At 44.8% G+C, this 23,705-nt stretch overlaps 2 protein-coding genes across 2 annotated transcripts; both read right to left on the reverse strand.

The window, feature by feature from the left end:
• Positions 1 to 307: 307 nt before the first annotated feature.
• LOC134462646 (serine/threonine-protein kinase Sgk2-like) lies at positions 308 to 8,554 on the reverse strand. Its single transcript, XM_063215770.1, has 13 exons — positions 8,145 to 8,554; positions 7,043 to 7,112; positions 6,875 to 6,927; positions 5,967 to 6,024; positions 5,791 to 5,874; positions 5,256 to 5,387; positions 4,699 to 4,811; positions 4,455 to 4,491; positions 4,239 to 4,325; positions 1,914 to 2,009; positions 1,310 to 1,462; positions 943 to 1,032; positions 308 to 845 (listed from the first exon to the last, which is right to left on the reverse strand). Exons 2-13 carry the CDS (start codon positions 7,058 to 7,060, stop codon positions 687 to 689), a joined length of 1,080 nt encoding a protein of 359 aa, XP_063071840.1. The 5' UTR covers positions 7,061 to 7,112; positions 8,145 to 8,554; the 3' UTR covers positions 308 to 686.
• A 99-nt stretch (positions 8,555 to 8,653) lies between these two features.
• Positions 8,654 to 14,594, reverse strand: srsf6b (serine and arginine rich splicing factor 6b). Its single transcript, XM_063215769.1, has 6 exons — positions 14,414 to 14,594; positions 12,928 to 13,091; positions 11,389 to 11,519; positions 10,750 to 10,952; positions 10,393 to 10,470; positions 8,654 to 10,123 (listed from the first exon to the last, which is right to left on the reverse strand). Exons 1-6 carry the CDS (start codon positions 14,518 to 14,520, stop codon positions 9,718 to 9,720), a joined length of 1,089 nt encoding a protein of 362 aa, XP_063071839.1. The 5' UTR covers positions 14,521 to 14,594; the 3' UTR covers positions 8,654 to 9,717.
• Positions 14,595 to 23,705: the final 9,111 nt, after the last annotated feature.

The raw sequence follows: 23,705 nt of genomic DNA on the forward strand, positions 1-23,705 counted from the left end.
GGAACTTTAAGGAAAAACGAGGATTAAGAAAAAGTAAGGGACTTAACTTCCAAATAAGCGTAAGGGACGATTCTGTATTTCAAGGGATGGGTGGCACTATTCCCCGGCCACCACTATCACCCCTGCCCTAGACCATTGACTTGACTAGAGAGGTCATGTCATCGATCTGTGGTGCATGACAGTTTTTGCCAAAATAAATTCTTTCTACAAAATACTGCTCATTTTCTCAGTGAAATAAAAAATATTTTGTATCATCAATTATTTTATTTCACATGTCATTCTCAGAGTCAGACTCAAAAAGCTTATTTACAATCAAAAAAGATGGGCCTACAGGAGAAATAGTAGCCTACTCAAACTGAGAACAGACAAACACTAATGATACCTATGTGGCATCTGACGTGGCATGTAATTTATTGATTGTCAACAAAGTAGAATTAAGCACTTTATTATCAGGCTATCCAACTGAAAGCTATAAGCATAAATGGAGCAGACTTGATGAATACCAACCTTACTGAGGCTAGGCATGAATAATTTACAATGTAGGCCTAGACCTATTAAAAGCACCCTCTGTTTAACTGAAAGTAGGTTGGCGTGGTAGGTCGGTGTAAAGGCCGGATAAAGTCAAATACAAGATTGTACATTACAGAATAAGAGCTATTTAGACATATATACAGTATTATTTAGTCTTAGAGATAATCTTCTGTGGAAACGTATGAGAATCCATTGAATGCATTGGCGCTGCTGGTAGCCAGGCTTGAGGCGAACTCTGGCGTGCAGCCCACAGATCCGGACACCATCTCATTGGTGAACTCTGGGTCGATATGCTGCATGTCTGCTGGACCTCTCTGGGTAACGAAGAAAACATTAAAAACATTAAAGAAAACAATGGCAGAAGAAGACAAAACATAACTTGTGTTTTGAAGGATTTTTGCTTATGCTCACCACATTAGGGTTAAATGGAGGCTGGACTTTTCTGTGGTACAGGTCATCCCAGTTTATGCAAGTGAAAAATGCATGGCTCTTCACTTCCAGCTTTAAAAAACAAATAAACAATAAAAAACATATTAACAGCACTGTATTTCAATGGCATTCATTAGGTGCTCACTTAATTCAAAATGCGTGTAGGTCCAGTGTCTGAGCAGATTTGAAAAACCAAGAAAACACACACACACACACACACCTCTCTATTTCTCTCTATTTCTCTCTCTCTCTCTCTCTCTCTCTCTCTCTCTCTCTCTCTCTCTCTCTCTCTCTCTCTCTCTCTCTCACACACACACACACACACACACACACACACACACACACTCACAAAGTCAGCAATGGCACCAATGCGGCGTTGTGGCTCTTTCTCCAGCAGGCCCTGTAGCAGGTCACAAAGCACAGTGCTCCCTCCCGACAGGCTCAGAGGGCGGTGGAGGATGCCATCATACATCTGTGCCACATCACTGCTGTAGAAAGGGGGCTGCAGTAACAGTAGTGGTACAAGGAATAGACGCATTACATAGCGGGACAAAGGAATATGATACAAATGAAATATGTTGAAGTTCCAATGTGGTCTGCAATAATATACAAAGACATTTGAATGCAACAAACATATTTTATTTGGTCCAGGAAGACAGATGCTGAGGCACTCAAGGTTGCAATTTTTTTACTTTTTTATTTGGCTACAATGCCTACGCGTTTCGGCCCTTATGGCCTTCTTCAGGGCGTAAGGATACTTCCTGGACCAAGTTTTAGAGCCCCTACACTGATGAGAACCAAGGCACTTGGGTTCTCCTTATGTAACGGCAATATATTGTCAATTTGCATAGATCATTAACTACCGGTAAATACGGTATAACTACAGTATAGGGAGTTGCGTCATTCAGCCAAAACATTGGCATACAGTAAAAACCTTTAGAAGAGAGTCATACCAATCCATAGACCATCTCGTACAAGACGGCTCCCAGGCCCCACCAATCTACTGTTCTGTCGTACGGCTGCTTCTTCAACACCTCTGGTGCCAAGTACTGTTTCAAAAGGGGTTGAAGAAAAATAAAATAACATTATTTTTTCCCCTCCCTGACTATTACCCGTGTTACATGTGTCTTGAAATATCCATGTCCATGTGGGGATTACAGTGCCCTCCATAATTATTGGCACCCCTGGTTGAGATGTGTTAAAAGCCTTAAAATAAATTCAGTGTTTATTGCAGAAGAATACTGTCACACTGAAAATTGTAGGAAAATGTAGCCTTCAACTCAAATGAATTGTAAGAAAATAAAAAAATCCCTGACTAAAAAATAATTATTTTTCATTAAATCACCTGTTCCACAATTATTGGCACCCTTAACAATTCCCAGGAAATAAATATAATTGAAGCATTTCTGTCATTTCTACAGTAGTTTACAAAGTTTACCAGAGTATGTAGGAACATTTAATTAGTAATTCATCACTTCCTGTTTCCCTGGGGTATAAATATGACGTGACACAGAGGCCATTTCTCTTATCCACTCTTAAACATGGGAAAGACAAAGGAACACAGCATACAAGTGAGGCAGATGTGCGTCGACCTTCACAGGTCAGGCAGAGGCTATAAGAAGATTACCACTCAACTGCAGCTGCCCATATCCACTGTGGAGGAATAATTAAGAAGTTAAAAACAACTGGAACAGTGGTAAACAAGCCTGGACGAGGACCCAAGTTTATTTTGCCACCACACACAGTGAGGAGGATGGTAAGAGAAATCAAAAGATCTCCAAAGCTCACTGTTACAGAATTACAACAAATGGTAGCATCCTGGGGTCACAAAGTCTCCAAACCAACCATCAGGCGCTGTCTACACGCCAACAAGCTGTTTGTGAGTGAGGAAAGGTTTTCTCCGTGCATGCCTCCCAATCATAAACGCAAGCGTCTGGAGTTCGCCAAACGGTATTGGGGCTTCAACTGGGACCGTGTGCTTTGTTCAGATGAGACCAAGATTGAGCTTTTTGGCAACAAACACTCTAAGTGGGTCTGGCGTACCACGAAAGATGCGCATGCTGAAAAGCACCTCATACCCACTGTGAAGTATGGGGGTGGGTCAGTGATGCTGTGGGGCTGTTTCGCTTCCAAAGGCCCTGGGAACCTTGTTAGGGTGCATGGCATCATGAATGCTTTGAAATACCAGGACATTTTAAATCAAAATCTGTTGCCCTCTGCCCGAAAGCTGAAGCTGGGTCGTCACTGGGTCTTTCAGCAAGACAATGACCCTAAACATATGGCCAAATCTACACAGAAATGGTTCACCAGACACAAAATCATGCTCCTCCCATGGCCATCTCAGTCCCCTGACCTCAACCCCATTGAGAACCTGTGGGGTGAGCTGAAGAGGAGAGTACAGAGGAGAGGACCCAGGTCTCTGGATGATTTAGAGAGATTCTGCAAAGAGGAATGGCTGAAGATCCCTCTTTCTGTCTTTTCCCATCTTGTGAAACATTATAGGAGAAGATTAGGTGCTGTTTTGTTGGCAAAAGGGGGTTGTACAAAATATTAACACCAGGGGTGCTAATAATTGTGACACACATTATTTGATGTCAAATAATTATTTCTTTATGTGGGATTTTTTCCCCACTGAATAAATGCACTTGTATTGAAGGTTGGATTTTTCTCTTTTTTCCATTAAGGTCCCATATTATTTAGAAAAAAAATAAAATAATTGGAAGCTAAAAAACACATCTTAACCAGGGGTGCCAATAATTATGGAGGGCACTGTATGTGTATTTATGTAAGATACTTGACACCTTAATTTCCCCCCAGGATCAATAAAGTTACTCTACTCTACTCTACTCTACTCTACTCTACTCTACTCTACTCTACTCTACTCTACGGCTTTCGTCTGAAACACATCTGTGTAACCTGGACATGGCACATTAATTGCTTTAATAAAGAGAGCAAACAAGAGAGTGCTGTCTTTTGTCCACCCTATCTGCTGACTTTTATTGGACACGCACCCAAGGGCAATAACAACTATTCCAGAGTTTCAGTAATCCTTCGATTGAAACTTAAATTTTAAAGTCCATTAAGACCCGTTTTTGAGTTCGAAGTCTGGTCTCTCTGTCACTTTGAAGAATAAGATACAAAGTATATTACAAACTATAATAACTTCATTATAACTTCATTTTCTTGACTCAGTCCCTCCGGAATGGTCTATTAATTCTAACTTCTAATTACATCCATTATTACAATTCTGACTGAAGCAGCCGGTGGCGTTGACTTACCTCTGGGGTTCCACAGAAGGTGGATGTGGTGGCGTCTGTGTCTATTCCTTCTTTACACAGCCCAAAGTCCGTCAGTACCACGTGGCCCTGTTAAAATACAGGATTATTAGGGCAAAAAACACCACAGACATTGAGTTTATTTGCAAAACACAGCCCAACTATTTGTTGATCGTCAATGAAACTGATTCTGCATGTTGTTCATCAGTGTAGTCCTACCTCAAAGTCTAATAATATATTTTCGGGCTTGAGGTCTCTGAGAAAGTCAAGGAGAAAAAAAAAGAAGACATGCGTGAGACACAGTACCATCACAGAGGTCACTATTGTCCAGACACACAGGGCCGTCTGGGGAGGTGATCTTGGGAACACCAGAGTAAGAAGAGGAGCAGTGTTGTGTTTACTATGAGTGACTTGTTAACATTGTTGGGGTGGTGTGAATGACCCATCAACAGCAAGAGCTGACCTGTAAACAATGTTGAGGGAGTGTAAATAGCCAATAGCACTGGCCACCTCCGCCGTGTAAAAACGCGCTCTGGGCTCCCCGAAGGTCTGCTCCTTCTGAAGGTGATAAAAAAGCTGCCAAACGGGAAAAAAAGACACAGGGGCACCCTGATCATAATGGTGACTTTCTGCAACTGTCAAATGTCTTAAGATTCTCATTCACCCAGGTCATGTTATCAGAGACTTTAGCAGTAATAGGAATTCTTTTTTGAGCTTGAAGAAGTTCCTTCAAGCTCACCGAAATGCAGTCCAGTAGCTTACAGCTTAACTCTTTGGACTTTCTGAAATTGTTACAAAGGTCCAGAAAACAGTGAGCTCTGCCCTACTGTCCTTGTAAGAGCACTACCAGGGCTGGACTGGCCCATCTGGCATAGTGGGCAATTCCCGGGAGTCTGTTCTGTGCTGCTAATGATGAGGGGGCCCCATTAAACCAAAAGTGCCCGGCCCCATTTCTCCCCCAGCTCAGCCCTGAGCACTACCACCCGATTTCAGCAATCCTTTGCTTTCTCAACTCCTTACCTCTCCTCCATTGACATAGTCCAGGACGAAGTAGAGCTTCTCTGGCGTTTGGAATGAGTAGTGGAGGCCCACGAGGAAGGGATGTGACAGACTCTTCAGCAGGACATTCCTCTCTGCCATGATATTCCTTTGCTGAAAGTCAATTTAGAACAAGAAAATATTTGATTAAAAAATGTTCTCAGTTGATGAAACTATCGTTCATCAAAATGCAATTTAATGAGACATACAATATATATATATATATATATATGGATACATATACTGTACACACACAGATATATATATACTATATATATATATATATATATATATATATGGATAATTGTTTTTTTTTAGTTGGTTACTTGACACCTGTTTCACCAACAATCTTTATTAAACTCAGTTTAGAAAATAAATATATGTATCAAAGGGTTGGCAATTGATAGAGCCATGAAGTCGTGTCGCATGTCAAAATGTAATCTTGTGAGGCACACCGTATCATAGTGTAGATAATAATAATACAGGTTACAGGTTACTTGAAAAGTATTTCTCCAACCTCTTTCTTCTTCAGTATAACTTTCTTTTGCAGGACTTTGACAGCGTAGAACTTGTTGTCAATCTTGGCTTTGGCAAGCAGCACCTTCAGAATAATCAACGACGACAATAAATGAGAATAAGTTCAGCTGCATTGCTAAACATAACTTTACAACTAGGCTTTTGTGAGCAGCCTACCTTCCCAAATGTGCCCTTTCCAATCACGGCCAAAAAGTCAAAGTCAGTGGGTTTGGCACTACGAATGAGAGAAAATCACACAAAACATGACATGCATTTATTATTTTTTTGTGTTGTAAGGAATACTGCTTCACTGCAACTCTTTCTGGTGTGATAATTGATGGCAGACAAATGTAACATTTCATCCAAGTCATCCAATATTTGAAATCTCATTTGAGAAAATAGTTTTCATTTTTCTTGACGGTGATTAACACAGCTCTATTCAAAGCAGCATAAATACAGTAGCCGCGTATTACTACCAGCAGGCTCTCCACTGTGTGTTTCAAGCATTTAGAAAATTATCATAACAAAAAAAGTGCTATTTCTTCTACCCTGTGTCCACTCAAGGGCTTATAAGAACACTCATGTTGATAACAGAAACAAGACTTGTTGTGATGTCCTGTCCTTGCTTCCTATATGGTGGACTGAATGTGTTGCAGACAATACCAAAACAGAGACATCACTCTGGTATCACTGAGTAGGGCAATACTGCTAACTTTAACAATGTGTCTCAAATTTTGAAATATATATTAACTCACAACTAAAGTATGTTTATATGTCTATATGTTATAGAATTCTCATTTTTGCTACCAAAGCACTCATACATAGGTCATTGACTTTTTTTCATACTAGCATATTTTAGGGTGGTACAATTGCTTGTACATTCTAATTATGAATTATGAATTTATGTACATGATACAAGAGTGCAATATCTGTGATTGTACAATCTGACATTTGCTACTTTAAACAAAAAAGTCAATGACTCCCACAAGTTTTGAGAGGGTTTTTTTTTTACATTTAAAATCTTGGTGTGGGTTCAAAAGCACTGTCTTGTTCAACAGACAAATCATGCACAGTAGGCTACTCACTGTGGATTGTGCGAGGGGCCCAAGTTAACTTCATTTGAGGAAGATGAATGCATCTGTTGAGACAGAAAGCAAAATTTATGTAAATGTCAAATTCAAATGATTGTATTTCTCAAATCAAACGGCCTTCTGTTGCAAATGCAATGGAGGAACCAAAAACACTTTACTTACCACATTACAGTGGGCCATTTATATAGCTTTCTGTTGCTTGTATCTCTAGCAGCTGCTTTACGTCTGGGCTCTAGGACAATAAAGTGTATCGTCAACACATTTCAAACAGCACATGAAAACAGCAGACCAGCATGTAGGCAGTCATAATAATGAGGGTGGTGTACTTTGAACGCACGCATGGAGACAAACCTGAACATAAATGAAGTGAACTGACAAAAATCAAAATATCACATCAGGTCAGGGAAGCAGGGGTGGGGGGGGGGGGGGGGTGTTCAGTTACCCAGTGCCTAACGAGAGATGGGGCCTAGAATTGGGTGCCCATTACATTATAGTGTATGTATGCTATTGGTTGGGGGGCCCATTCAGATGACATTGAATGTAATGTCAGGAAAGGAGCCTGCATTTGTCGGCGGTAATAGTTTTTAATCATTTTCAATAGCATGTCCAAGGCATGTTTAGTTGCAGTGTGACTAGCAGCAGGCAACATGTCATTTAAATGAACTGTATAGTATAGGCCTATACAGAAGTAGCCACAGTACACAAGCCCCAACAAAAGTAGAATATCCACAAAAGTAGTGATAGATACAGACAGATACATCACCATGAAAAATGAGGGAAACAGTTTATCCAGTTACTCTTACTATACGCACCCAGAATAAATGTTTGGAGCTGAGCCCATCCACCACTGATTTGTCGGCAGTAATGACAGAAAGCAAGGGAAAACTGCATCAAGAGTTAAATGAAGAGAGAGGGAAGATGTGGCAGTAACAGACTTGCTATTATCTGGGGCCTACTGTTGACACCCACAGGTGAGCTGTGTGTTTGGCTCAACAAAGAATCACGCATGGCAGAACACAAGGTGTCACGATGGGGAAACATAATTAAATACAAGGAAATACACACAAGGAAAAGTGGTGTCAACTTGGCAGCAATCCACTTACCATACAGTAACCCTAACCTCCATGTTGTATTCGCCACAAAAGAGCTGTTGCCCATTGCCCAGATATTCTGCTGTTACCTACATTTCTGGAGGTTCCTTCCAATCATCACATTTTGCTTTTTATGTGATTGCGAAAATAAGACTGAAGGACATACTACTCACCTTTTGTGGCAGGTGCGTTTCCTAGTGAGTTTTTCAGATGAGACACTAGCAGTTCCACAGCAGTTTCATCCACTGTTAGATGTCTGTCCAAGCCTTATGCGAGTGTGGAGGTCATAAAGAAATAATGTGGCTTTTGAAACCGACTGCTTGGCATCAAAAGCATCCAGGGATGTCCGTGTCATCACAAGACTTGGACCTGATGAAATGACTTCAACATGTGCCCGTCCAGTCCCTTTGCTCACTTGCCCTGGAGGACACACAAACTCCGCCTCTAACAGAATACCCAAGTGTCATAATGAACACAAAGAACTTCCAATTATTCATATTTGTGTAACCACTAAATGAATGTCGTATATGTATCAAAACGTAAAAAAAATCCACCAGGACAAAAATGTAACAATTTGGCATGGATAAGGGTGTTTAAAAGGCCTATTATAACATTGGAAGTAGTCATTCATTGGTAAGCCACAGTGACACCTGTTGGAAAAAAATAGCACTACAGGACGTGGTGCACAGTGAAATAATGTTTATTCCAGCTTAAATATTTCCAAAAACGCAAACCAAAAACGCAAACCAAAGGAACAAAACATTCACTGCAAAACCTCTCACATTTCCGTTTCAAGGACACAGCAATTGACATTCAGAAAAAATACTGTCACCATAGACATAAGATTATAGCTAGAGATCTCCTTCAACAAAAAAGTAAATACACGTGATCTCTAAAAAACAAGGAAAACAGAGCTACCTTGCTTTCGTTGCGCTTTACGTGACAGGGGAAGATTTTATCACTGGTTCTCCGAGGCCCCAACTGAACATACAAGACATACAATGGAACACTGATGAAATATTACAATAACAAATTGGCAAAGTGAGAAGAAAAACTTTGCCTGGAAGGAGAAAGTTTAAAGGGTAACATGTAAACTAAACAGCCAAACAAGTAGTATCTCACGCTGCTCCAATGTATTGACCCATAAACACTAAACAAGCCTTTCATTCAAAGTAAACAAATACCTGATCCAAAATCAAACCAATCTGCAATTTTTAATTTTCATAAAATGATCAAAACACCATGATTATGTGCATATGGCAATGAAGAGTTTTACAGCATCTTTTACCATGAGGGGTAAAAGCGTACTGCATACAACCAGCAAATACCTGAATACCTTCTGAGACATATTCCAGAAAGGTGGTTTAGTTACCAACGCTGCTAAGGTAAACTTCTAATAGAAGACACTTGCAGGTTTATCCATCAATCAAAACAAAGTCACAGGCGTCTTCTATTAGCAGAGTTACAACTTGCTCAGTGTGAGGTGGCTTACATATGTAGTGGACACATCCTGATGCATACACGTGCCGCTAGGCTACGCCTCACTATGCTTGATGTCCACTGAATTTTCGATACTCGCTTTGCGTTATTATGCATCTTCACTGCGTCTCGCACGTTAACATGTTCTACACATGCTTAGCTCGCAATTATGCAACGTCGACTATGTAAGCACCCTTAACACACTGGCGTAAGTGACTAACCCCTCCTGGAATAGCCTACTGCCCTATGGAGCGCGCACTGGATTTTTTAATCATCTGACTCAGACCTGGAGCGGGAGTGGGAGCAAGAACCTGATGGTGACTGTGAGCCAGAGTGCTTGGCTGGTGAGTCGTGGAGACTGTCTCGTGGGGAGGGGGAGCGGGAGGCCGATTTGGCTCTCTCCTCGTCTCCGTTCTCCACGGGGGATGCAGAGTGGCTACGAGACTTCTTGTCCAGCGACTTCTCCTTGGAGCGACCCTGGTGGGAATCCTGCTGCTCCGACTTGGGTTTGGAGCGGGACTTGGAACGGGACTTGCGGGCGTCGGAGCGCGAGCGGGATTTGTCGGAGCGGGAACGAGACTTCCCGGTCTGGGATCGGGACTTGCTGGCGGCGGGAGACTTGGAGCGGGATTTTCTCTTGGACTTGGAGTGCCTCTTGCTCTGGGATCTGGACCTGCAGAGAACAAAGGAACAGATTACCAAAAAGGAGAGAAGGGAATGTTTCATTGGGTCACTTGTCCCAGTTCAGTAACTACATGAACGGATTACTGAGGCCATTCCTTGGTTGACACTCGCCTTATGCTTGGCATATATTGGCAGAATGCACAGACATTTGTTTATTTCCCTGTCGACTAATACATGAGGGGAGACAAAAATGAAGAGGGACCCTCAGCTCTCGTACACAAAGGACATGGCATCATTATCATGTCAAAAGGTCCTCACCTGGAGCGTGATCTGGAGTTGCTACGAGAGCTCTTGCTTCTGCGGCTTCTGCTCCGGGAGCGTCTACGGCTGCGAGACCTGACAGAGAGATGCAGAGAGATGCAGAGAGAGAGAGAGAGAGAGAGAGAGAGAGAGAGAGAGAGAGAGAGAGAGAGAGAGAGAGAGAGAGAGAGAGAGTCAGTCAACTTGAGTAACATTACAAACAAGACTTCTATTCTCAGGGACTTTCAAAAAATATATCCCTATACTCACAACAGGTTAGAGTACAGTGTTATTCAGTGAGTTATCAGTGAGTTTGAAGTAACTTCCTGAAGTAACAGTAATGTACAGCCGTTGCAGCATGTTGTTGCATGTTACCTGGACCTGCTTCTGGAGTCGGAGCGTCGCCGGCGCGGCCGGTCCTCCACCAGCCGGATCTTGCGGCCGTTGATGTCAGTGCCGTCGAGCTTGTCCAGGGCGCGCTTCATGTCCGAGTGGGAGCGGAACTCGATCACGCCCTCGTTGGTGCGCTCCTTATGGGCGTCCGCGTATGTCACCTCTCCAGCTTGACGCATGAAGTCCTGTCACATCACAGGAAGAGGTTCAGCTCATGTCTGTCATAGCTCGTGTTGCTTTTGGAATGTCCTTACAAGGACTCTAACTGGAACTGAATTCTGTTTTGTTCAAGCCATTCCTTCACTTATTTCCACTGGTACTTATTTATTCAATTGTTCTTCTCTGTGCTGTACACGATTATGACCACAATTCAGTTTCCTTCAACATGTGACTGCATTGCAGATGAGTTTCAAGTTCTAAAGAGTAGTCCAGTTGCTTACAACTCCAACATTTTGGGGTCCAAAGTTAGGTTGGCCATCACTGGCCCAGTGAAGCAGTGGATTCATTACTGTTATGGAGCAAGGCGGAACCACAATCATCTGCCTAGAGTCAGGTTAATGTGGGTTAATGCTAATGTTAATGTTAATGTGGGTTAATGTTAATGTCCTGCATTGTACATACCTTCAGGTCCTGCCAGCTGCAGCGACTGGACAGGTTCTCTACGATGAGGCGGTACTCTGTGCGGACGGGAGGCCCATACTTGTCTCTCCCAGTGCGGCTCCTGCTGCTGCTGCTGCTGCTGTAACCGCTGCCTTTAAACAACAACCCAGACACAGAGTATAAGAGGAGGCACATGGAGCCGAGATCCCTGATTGTGTCATTTGTGGTCACCAAAGAGGAAATCAGCATAGGACATAAAGGAACACTTAAGTGAAAGGCCACTTTCTTTTTGCTCGTCTCACCAGTTTCATCATGGCAGAATACTTTTTTGTTAAGACCATGGTTATCCCAACATGGTGGACTTGATTGAAGTTATAAAGTTGTTTTAAGTGCCTCTGCATAAACTTTTCAAGGAACTTCTTGTATTGTCTGAATTTTGCTCACATGCCATATCACATTTGTTGATTTATGCCCAACTGTCAGGGCAGGGCGGGAGTTTCTGTATCCTCTCCCACCTCATAATTGCTACAGACTTTAAATAAAAAGATTAAGATAAAATGATACTGCCAACATACAAAAAAGGGAAAAAGGAAGAAAAAAACACACAAATAAAGAAGTCTTACATGAGAACCACTGTCAATTGCTTTTTAAGCAAAGCAATCTAACACGGAGGACATTTTTTGTTTGTTTGTTTTTCTTTTCTTTTGGCTTTAACCACCTCTCCAATAAATATTTTTTTCGCTTTTCAACATAAAAACCAATGGGTTTCCTCACCATCACCCTGGACTATTGGCAAAAGGCTGCTGTCATCATCATGGCTTGCTGTTAGGTCAGCCAAGGGTCATTCATAGTGGGGGGGTCATAGGTCACACACACATTGTAAAGGTGAAAGCCAAGGCCAAACGGGACAGGCAGTCATCTTAGCATCAATGGCCTCGGACTCGCAACAGGCCGCAACAGGACTCTCTTTCAAACCGAAACATCAAGGGCTCTGTTAAATGTTGAATTCAAATGGTGTTATAGAAATATACGCATATGCACATATAGTTCATTCATGGATAACATTGCCCCCTGTTTTACACTGCAGCTGGGCTTCCAACAGGAGGCATGCTTTTGGTTTGGGTTCCACTGAAACTCATCTCTGAAACAATTTGTGCCTACTAGAGTGTGGAGTTCAGTGGAGAAGCCGCACCAGCTGCAATGTAAACCACAGCAAATATGAACCCCCCAGTCTCCATCAATGCCCCAGTTCTTCACATTTGAGGATTGAGGTCTTCTAAAGCCGTACAGAACATGAGACAAAAGCATACTGTAGCACACAGTTCAAAGACCAATCAATTCAGGATTCCACATTAATCACTTAAAAAGGCAGGAAGCTGACATCTATAAAATGCAAAATCATTGTAACTCAAATAATCTTTTCGTCTTGATGATACTGATCCTGTACAAGCCAAACAACAGAAAAGGATGATTAGTTCTGCTGAACGCCATATCACCTGTCATTGCAGGGAAATAGAAATAAGTGTTAAAAAGTGGAGTGTGGTTGGAAGAGGTACTCACTGCGCCCACCACCAAAGTAACCCCCACCACCATATCCATCGCGGTCGCGCCGGGGGCCCCGGGCGTGCTCCACGATCACCCGCTCCCCACACAGCTCCTTCCCATTCAGCTCGTACACAGCGTCATCAGCATCACGGTTGTCCTCGAACTCCACAAAGCCATATCTGAAAAACAATGTTAAAAACACACAAACAAATGAAGGGTTTATTTGCAAAACGGTGTATCTTCATTTTTTGACTTTTGCATTTTATTATTGAAAATGGCTGTCCAGAGGTCATATCACCTATGTGTGAATTCTTACCATTCAAATATTTTGAGAACATACTTTTTTAACCTATATGAAATGCATTTTGCAATGCAATTCAATGGAATTCCCATACAAAAAAGTTAATTTCCCAACATTCCTCAAAATGGAGATACACCTTTTTGCAAATAAACCCTTCAAATAGAAACAAGTACATGGTAAACCCGGTAAGACATGGCCCTTGTTATAAATTATCTGTTACCAGAGTGGCAATGACCACTACAGGCCCTGTGTACTGTCATGGTAGTGTAGGACTACTATGGTAGTTACGTTTTTTTCAGTGACTAATACAGTGTTCCACTGATGGATCAGGGGCTATCGGTGAACATATTTCAGCTATAATTTCAATTGTCATCTCAAACTTCATGGGATGCCATGCAGTGGGGTGGGCTATTCACTAATATTTCAACTACAAACATGTAAGAATCAAATCAAATTTAAATGTAATACTATTAAGAATTGATTGAGTAAAAATGTAAGATTAGACCTAAAGAGTCATCTTCACGTTAAAAAAAGGTTGCGATACTATCTACTACAATATAGTAACATTTGTCTCTGAATGCATGGAACTACCCCAAGAATTATCTTTCTATACCCAAGCCACAGAGGGTGCCTGTCATTATTATGGTTGTGTAACATTTTTCGTGATTGCTGTTTTGAACATGCACAGGAGTAGTCAACTCCAAAGTTACTATTGGATTGCCCACACCCCAGATCTAAAATAATCCCAATAGGTTATAGAGCGGTCTCTGCAACTTTGTAACAACTTCATTTGGAATTGGCGCAAGGTGAGAGATCTCTGGTTCTGCCCCAGCACTCTGGAGTCCCGAAACTGGAGACCTCTTGGTGTAACGTTAAAGGGGACACGGTGACAGTTAACATGATTGAAGTCAACATCAGCGGTTGCAGGGCAAACTATCTGCGAATGTGTATGTAACATAGGCGCTTCGTGTCCGCCATCTTGTGCTAAACCAAATGTAGAATCGTTAACAAAGCAACCATAGCGCTAGAAACCGTTTGTAATACAGTATATCCGTACAAGTCAAAACTGTTCAGGGTCCGACTAAATTCACAAACAGCGTAGGACAGTCGAAGGCTAGCTTCCTTCTGGTGTTTCTAATGAGACATGACAGTGCTAACCACCAGCCATGTAAGCTCTGGTTACGTAGCTTACAAACGTACCCGTTTTTAAGGTCAATTTCCAAAAGTTTCCCATAGCCACTGAAAAACCTTTGGATATCCTTTTCCCGAACATGATAACTCAATCTGCCGACATAGACGCGCGGCATGTCTTAAAAAGTGGAAGGAAAATGCCAGACACTTCCGAAACACTAGGGACACACAGGTTTGTGCGTAAAGTGCCAGTGGCGCCTGCGTAAGGGCATGCGTGCGCGTGCCACTTGACGTTCGAAGTTTAGAATCTAGCCTATTTATTTGTAACAAAGGTACAGTGCAGCATATCCCTAGCATTTAGAACAAAATGCAAAACATACAAGTTTATAGCCAAAAGACTTTTGTCCCTTGACATATTTGATGGGCCTTAAAAGAAATAAAAAAAAAACAAGTAGTGTTGTGAAGGACTAGAGACTGTTCACATTACCAGGTAGCCTCCTGCTGGCCATCCGTGCGTCCTGCGCGTGCAACCCTTGTGGCTACACTTGTGCAGTTAATTGGAGTGCGAGTCAGAGGGTTGTATGCGCAGACCAGTGGATGAGGAGGCAGACATTTGAAAGGAACCCCTTCGGTTCTGTGGACTGTTTGTGCCGTTTGTGTGTTCAGAAACCGTAAGTGTTGGCATTTCTTGTTTGTGTAGGACTTAGTTAAATGTTCGTTTGTAGAATGTCATTATTAATAACCGCATATTTGCCGACAGTTGCGTTCATAGCGTGCACCGCGTGTCCCGCGCTACCGCGGTTAAGTTAACTTATAATGTGTAACTTTCCCTGCTGTGTTAGACGGAGATTATGTTCCTAATTTGATAATATGTTGTCTATAACGGTGTAACATATGAGTGTAATAACGTGTATGTCTAGATTTAAGTGGAGATTTGGTCATTTCATGTAGTGGTGCTTGGTTAGCTATTTTCCATGTGTGTCAGTGTATGATTAGCCATGCTGCTTAGCCATTAATATTGTAGTCACCATGCTTATGTTTCTAAGTGGCACTGTTGCATTTGTTTTACTTGTAGAAACCACAACCTTTATCATCACAACACAACACGACTAAAGTAACATCCACAACTCTAATGTCACAACTTCAGTAATACAACTCTCAACTGTGAACTTCACCATTCTTTCAATAAATACTCTGGACCTGTACATCATTGTCTGCATTTTAATCAGATGCCCCACGGTGGCTCCTACAGATAAACTTACTAGGATCAACGATCAAAACATATGGTGCCGAAACCCGGGAAGAGAAGTTGCCGTGTAAATTAGTCCATGATGTACACCAATCAACCCAGCCATCCAGCAGATGTTAGGCCAAGGCGTGAGAGGAGGCCACCAGCGTGGTTCAATGACTACGATGTTGAACATCCAAATTATGGTCAGTATCCTCCTCCATCCCCCAGAGTAGCTGGAGTCCAAGACAGAGGCGCGGAGAGGGCAGCCGAGACGGACCCTCTTGCTCTCTACTTACCCACACAGCAGTCTGATTATGCCGGTGCCGCCTCAAGAAGTCCAAACCGACCTGGGCTATTCAGACCACTGTACCAGAGCACTCCAGCTTACCCTGCTGCAGCAGCCCCAGAGGCCACATCTGCAATATTGGATGCGCTTAGGCAGCTGCAAGAGGATAACCAGAAGCTACATCACACAGTTATTCAGATGCAGCAACAAATAAACACCAGAGCTTCAGAATTCGAAATGCTGCCACCCCCTCCTCCTCCACCTGCTGTGGACCACTCTGTTCATCTTCAACCATACGACACGCTGCCTCCTCCTCCTCCCCCACCTGCTGTGGACCACTCTGCTCCCCCTCAACCATTCTTAAGAAATATAAGCTTAACATTACCACCTCCACCACCGTTACAGGCGCAGTACTCCGGTGCACAAGATGGCGCGCTTAAAGAGGAAAAGACAGAGGTGCCTCTCTTACCTCCATCACAGCCTCCTGCCGAGCCCAATGGTGCTATGAAAGAGGAACCACACTTCCCCCCTCCGCCCCCACATCGAGTTGTTGGGCCTGCTCAGCCCACGCACCCCTCAAGGAACTACAGTAATGTGGTAGAGGAGCTCACAGAGCACATGCGGAGTATGGGAATGCCACCACAGCACCGACGACCTGTCACGCCAGAATACTGTGAGCCAGACCCAGGTTCTGAATGGGATGCAGTCAGTAATGCGCCATCACACACAGGACAACCTATGCCTTCAGGTCAAGCCCAGCACCCCAGAGAAAACCAGCAAGAGCGGGTGTACCGTGGACCGAAGCCTAAGATCCCCCAATTCACGAAACCTGACCCCAGAGAGTTCAATAGGCTGAAGACTGCACTGGATAACCTATTGCCTGATGATGCAACAGAGCGATTTAAATATCAAATATTGGTGGATCATTTGAAATTTGAAGAAGCTCTGCTAATTGCAGATTCCTATACCAACTCCAAGAGGCCATATTCAGACACTATGACATCCCTCACTGACCACTATGGACAGCCTCACCAATTAGCCCTGCGACATATCGCTGAAATGATGGATGCTGCCAATATCCGCGCTAATGATACTAGTGCGTTCAAGAGGTTTGCACTTCGCGTCCGGGCTTTACATGGGATGCTTGACCAGTTAGGTGAGAGTGGTCAGATCGAGATGCAGTGTGGCTCTCACGTGACAAGATTGCTGCTGAAGCTGCCACAAGACCTGAGAGCACAGTTCAAGCGCTACCTGTACCCTAAGAATATCCGCATTCCCACCCTGCACCATTTCGCTGAGTGGTTAGATTTCGAGCTGAAAATGCAGGAAACGGTGTTCGAGACACTCAGTGTGATTGGGGCTGCTGACGACTCTAAGAAGGAGAAGCGAAGGGAGCCAAAGTCCAACCGTGCCACCAGTGTTCTCCATGGGGCCGAACAGCAAGTCAGTGCAGCTGTGAGTGAGAAACCCCCGGCACCCAGCAGCAAGCAAGGTGAGAGACAGGCCTACTGTTCTTACTGTTCGAATGATCAGCATTACCTGAGTCAGTGCTCCAACTTCAGCCAGCTGACCACTGAACAGAAGAGGAGTTGGATAACAACAAACAGGAAGTGCTGGCGATGTGGGCGTGCCCACCAAGCTTCACAGTGTCGCCTCAAGACCACCTGCAAGAAGTGTAAAGGGAGGCATCTGGAGATTCTGCATGATGTCAATGCTAGGCCACCCTCTGATGAGAGCAGCAATGCAATCACTAAGCCTAGTGATGTGTTCTACCTCGATCGACGGTCAGGTGGCAGTCCGGTGATGCTGAAGGTGAGCAAAGTAATCCTGCGCAATGGAAAGGAAAGCATGGAGGCATACGCCATATTGGACGATGGCTCTGAGCGCACGATTCTACTCGCTACAGCTGCGCGAACACTGAAGCTGCGCGGCATACCAGAAGGCCTAGCCCTGAGAACAGTGCGCCAGGAAGTGAAAGTCATACAGGGCCATTCAGTATCCTTCTCCATATCCCCTGTCTGTCAGCCAAACAAAGTATTCCGGATACGTGGAGCCTTCACAGCAGAGCCATTAGGCCTAGCAGAGCATTCTTACCCTGTGAAGGCACTGCAACAGAAGTACAGACACCTCAAAGGGCTGCCTATCGAAGACCTCAAACGGGTCCACCCAGTCATCCTGATAGGGTCAGACTACCCTGAGCTAATCACCCCCATCGAGCCTGTACGACTAGGTCCCTCTGGTGGACCAGCTGCAGTGAACACCAAGCTTGGGTGGACATTGCAGGGGCCAACCAGGTTAGTTCAGCAGCAGCTCAAGTCAAGCCATTGTTTCCATGTGTCCACCCTTTCACCCTCCACTGAGCTGTTCCAGAATGTTGAAAGGCTTTGGCAATTAGACGTTCTACCATACAGGAGCGAGAAGCTTGTGACTCGGTCACGTCAGGATAAGGAGGCCATTGCCCTGCTGGAGCAGAAAACTGTGCGAGTTCACGTGGAGGGGACACAGCGCTATGCCACACCGCTGCTGAGAGTCAACAATATGCCCAAGCTGCAAGCTCAAAAGGAGGCAGTTATCCCCCTACTGCGTAACACAGAGCGTCGCTTGGCAAAGGACCCAAAGCGGGCAGCTGCCTACCGCGAGGAGATAGAGAAGCTGGAACAAGCAGGGTACATCGTGAAGGTCAAGGAAGAAGAGCTGAGTAAGGATGGTGAGTCATGGTTCATTCCTCACCATATGGTAGCTCACAATGGGAAGAACCGCAATTGCTCCTTTTCCCATAATGGAGCCAATCTGAATGACCTGCTTCTCCCTGGCCCAACCTTGACTTCCAGCCTGCTCGGTGTGCTCCTGAGATTTCGTGAGCATTCCATCGCTATCAGTAGCGATATAAAGGGAATGTTCCACCAGGTGAGGTTGCTACCCCAAGACAAAGCACTGCTCCGGTTCCTGTGGAGGGACTTGCAGAAAGACACCCCCCTCAGCATCTACGAATGGCAGGTTCTTCCATTTGGGACTACGTGTAGCCCGTGCTGCGCCACATTTGCACTGCTGAAACAGGTGAGTGACCACAGCCAGCCTGAGGAAGACGTCCGTGTAGCTGTGGAAAGATGTTTCTACGTGGACAACTGCCTCCGAAGCGTGCAAACTGTGGACGAAGCTAAGTCACTGGTGGACAAACTGCAGTCCCTCCTGGCAAAGAGAGGATTCCAGCTGCGCCAGTGGGCAAGTAACACCCCTGAGACCATCAGCCACCTTCCCAAGGACCTAAGGTCAGAAAGCAACGAGTTGTGGCTGAACGACACCGAGACTGATCCTCAGGAGCTAGCACTGGGCCTACGATGGTTCTGCCACTCGGACACCCTCGGCTATAAATGTCGTCTGCTGAGCCACGAAGCACCAACCATGAGGAACATCTATCGGGTGCTAGCTAGCCTCTACGACCCGCTGGGTTTCATCATTCCCTTCACCACAAGGGCTAAAGTCTTAGTCCAGTGCCTGTGGAGCAAAGCAAGGGACTGGGATGACCCAGCGTTGCCTGAAGACGCCCTGCTGATGTGGACAGAGTGGCAGGAAGAATTACAGCGACTGCCTCAAATATCCCTGCCCCGCTGCTATGCGAGTCCTCAGATGGACAGAGAGGCTTGCACCAGAACAGTTCACATCTTCTGTGATGCCTCTGAGCGTGCCTATGGCGCCGTTGCTTACCTACGCACTGAGGGTCCAGATGGACATGTGGAGATGTCGTTCCTCACTGCACGTTCCAGAGTAGCTCCCAAGAAGCAACAGTCCATGCCACGCTTGGAGCTTTGTGCAGCGCTGACAGGAGCCCAAGTAGCCACTCTGCTCCGAAGGGAGCTCACCTTGCCTCTCCATGATGTCACCCTTTGGTCAGACTCCACAACTGTCCTGACCTGGATCCAGTCGGAGTCTTGCAGGTTTAAAGTGTTCGTTGGCACAAGAGTGGCTGAGATCCAAGAACTGACAAGTGAATGCTCTTGGCGCTATGTCGATTCCAGCAACAACCCTGCAGATGACATCACTCGTGGCAAGACCTTGATGGAAATAGCGGAGGATGGCCGATGGAAGGATGGACCACCATTCCTGTCACAGTCGCCTGAGTATTGGCCCACAAAGCCTTCAGCAGCTGTAACAGACGACGAAGCAGAGACACGGAAAACGATGTTCTGTAGTCTGGTCACCACCACTGCGCCTCCAACCCTCCCTGACCTAGAAAAGTTCTCGTCATTCAGAGATCTGATCCATGCGGTTGCACTTTCTCGTCATGGGGCGGCCGCAGGTCAAAGCAGTCCAACAGCAGAGGACTATAGGGCAATAGAGATGGAAATGCTCCAACGAGCACAGCAGGACAGCTTTGGAGAAGAGTACGCCCTCCTGTCTGCTGGTAAGCCCTTGACATCTACCAATCGGCTGCTCACACTTGCTCCAGAGTTGGACCAGGCTACTGGACTCATAAGAGTTGGAGGCCGTCTTCGTCGCAGCCAAGACCTGGAACCAGACACGGTCCATCCAGTGGTGCTAGATCCAGCACATAAGATCACAAGACTAATTGTGCATGACGTGGATGAAGACCTAAGGCACCCAGGTACAGAGCGCCTCTTTGCTGAGCTCAGGAGGAGATTCTGGATATTACACGGCCGCGAGGCTGTTAAACGGCATCAACAGTTCTGTCCAGAATGCAAGCGGTGGAGAGCTCAGCCCAAAGTCCCCCTCATGTCAGACCTCCCTGAAGCCAGACTGCGCTTGTTCAAGCCCCCCTTTTACTCCACAGGAGTTGACTGTTTCGGGCCGTTCACAATCAAAGTTGGACGGCGCTCAGAGAAAAGGTGGGGAATACTGTTCAAATGTTTGACAACAAAGGCAGTCCACATTGATGTTCTGACAAGTATGGACTCTGACGCATTTCTGATGGCCTTGCGTCGATTCATCGCCAGAAGAGGAAAGCCATCAGAAATTCTATCAGATCAGGGCACAAATTTCAAGGGCGGAGATCGAGAGCTTCGTGAAGCCTTCCAAGCATTGCATCCTGACCTGAAAGAGCAGTTGTCACAGCACCAGATCAGCTTCAAGTTCAACCCCCCCAGTGCACCTCACTTCGGTGGCATTTGGGAGAGAGAAATAAGATCAGTTAAAGCTGCCCTGTACGCCACTGTGCAACCACACGCCATACCAGAGGAGGTGTTGCGCACTGTCTTGATTGAAGTGGAGGGAATCCTAAATTCCAAGCCCCTTGGATATGTGTCTAGTGATGTGGCGGACACAGACCCTGTAACCCCAAACTTGTTGCTGATGGGGCGGCTAGACCCGTCCCTGCCCCAAGCCGTTTATGAGGAGTCGGAGCTCCTTAGCAGGAAGAGATGGAAGCACTCTCAAATCCTTGCTGATCAGTTCTGGGCGCATTTCATTCGCCACTACCTCCCAACACTTCAGACCCGGGCTAAGTGGCATAAGGAAACGCCAGCTCATCAGCCTGGAGACATCGTCCTGGTGGTAGACCCCCTGCTGCCCAGGGCCCTCTGGCCTGTGGGCCGGATCACCAAGGTGCTCCCTGGAACCGATGGCCGCATCCGGACAGCAGAGATCAGCGTCAAGGACAGGCACTACATCAGGCCGGTGGCCCGACTCATCCCACTGCCTGCCGTTCCAGACCTGGACTCCATCCCCGTCCCTTCGCGTCCTTCAGATGAGGACAAACTGGACCAGTAACCAGTTTGGGGGCGGCTGTTGTGAAGGACTAGAGACTGTTCACATTACCAGGTAGCCTCCTGCTGGCCATCCGTGCGTCCTGCGCGTGCAACCCTTGTGGCTACACTTGTGCAGTTAATTGGAGTGCGAGTCAGAGGGTTGTATGCGCAGACCAGTGGATGAGGAGGCAGACATTTGAAAGGAACCCCTTCGGTTCTGTGGACTGTTTGTGCCGTTTGTGTGTTCAGAAACCGTAAGTGTTGGCATTTCTTGTTTGTGTAGGACTTAGTTAAATGTTCGTTTGTAGAATGTCATTATTAATAACCGCATATTTGCCGACAGTTGCGTTCATAGCGTGCACCGCGTGTCCCGCGCTACCGCGGTTAAGTTAACTTATAATGTGTAACTTTCCCTGCTGTGTTAGACGGAGATTATGTTCCTAATTTGATAATATGTTGTCTATAACGGTGAAACCAGTGGCGGAACAATTGCACACAGGGCCCCAGGGCAAGGCACTTATAGGGCCCCTTATACCGCTTGCCAAGCTCACAATAGGGCCCCCACCACCAATACGGGAGGGCCCTGGGCCCAGGGGCAAGTGCCCTGCTCGCCCCCCCTATAGCTCCGCCCCTGGGTGTAACATATCATTGTAATAACGTGTATGTCTAGATTTAAGTGGAGATTTGGTCATTTCATGTAGTGGTGCTTGGTTAGCTATTTTCCATGTGTGTCAGTGTATGATTAGCCATGCTGCTTAGCCATTAATATTGTAGTCACCATGCTTATGTTTCTAAGTGGCACTGTTGCATTTGTTTTACTTGTAGAAACCACAACCTTTATCATCACAACACAACACGACTAAAGTAACATCCACAACTCTAATGTCACAACTTCAGTAATACAACTCTCAACTGTGAACTTCACCATTCTTTCAATAAATACTCTGGACCTGTACATCATTGTCTGCATTTTAATCAGATGCCCCACGGTGGCTCCTACAGATAAACTTACTAGGATCAACGATCAAAACAATAGGCTATCGCACACATTTGTAAAATTAAAAAGCCAAAGATATTGCACACATTTCAAAATGGCCTAAATAATATAAAAATACAAAATACAAATCCAAAATAAAATGCCCAAATAAGTTAAGAACAACTGAATTATGAATTATTAGAATTATGTTGACAGTGTTGGTTATCCAGTAGCCATAATTTTACCATTACTTCATTTTAAATTCTCAAATTTTTCTGGGAATTGTGTGTTGTGTGTGAGCGGCTCTGTAAGAGAAAACATCCTGACGTGCTCTTCCTAAATGGGACAGAGCAATCACCCCTGGAACTGCTCTGGTAGCTCTGTTTGTGCTTTTTGTGATGAATGTCTGTAAAGGAAGAGGGGGGTCAGGGGCCAGGCCATTACACATTTTGAAAAGTAAAACTGAAATCTAACAATTTATGTTTTTTCAGTATTTTTCCACATCAGCCATGAATGACCCTGCCTCCTTTAAAGCCCCATGAAGGTTAGCACTATTACATCTCTACAGATTGTCTTAATTGTCTTAACCCGGTTTTTGAAACTGAGTCACACAAAGTCCTCATAAGCACTATTTCAGCTACTATTTAGTGTGTGTTGAATGAAGACAGGGTTTGCTTTTGTTGCATATGATTTATTTTGAACGAATAGGGCGTTAAATGTTATGGAAAACCACATATTTCATTGTGTGTGTGTGTGTGTGTGTGTGTGTGTGTGTGTGTGTGTGTGTGTGTGTGTGTGTGTGTGTGTGTGTGTGAATGTAATTCATCAGCATGTTTTTTAACTGCCAATTGGAGTCTGGTCAAACGCAATTGCAATCTGCAATCTTCTGTGCTAACACTTGTTAGCCCTACATAGATTTTTGTCAATAAAGTACACTTTGAATCTTTTGTCCAGAAAATGGTTCTACCTTGTCTTTTCTGCATGCTAATTCTAAATCTGGTTGGTCCATTCATAACAAAGGGTCAACGAAAACAATTTTGAATAGTCAGTGTAGATTATAGAATTTCATTGCCGGGAAGTACACTCACTCAATGTTCAGGAAAGTTACAAATTAAAAAAAATGGTCAGAGAAACTCTAGTCAAGGTGTGGCAAAGTTAATCAGGGA

This window comes from Engraulis encrasicolus, chromosome 14, assembly GCF_034702125.1.
Source record: "Engraulis encrasicolus isolate BLACKSEA-1 chromosome 14, IST_EnEncr_1.0, whole genome shotgun sequence".
Taxonomy (NCBI): domain Eukaryota; kingdom Metazoa; phylum Chordata; class Actinopteri; order Clupeiformes; family Engraulidae; genus Engraulis; species Engraulis encrasicolus.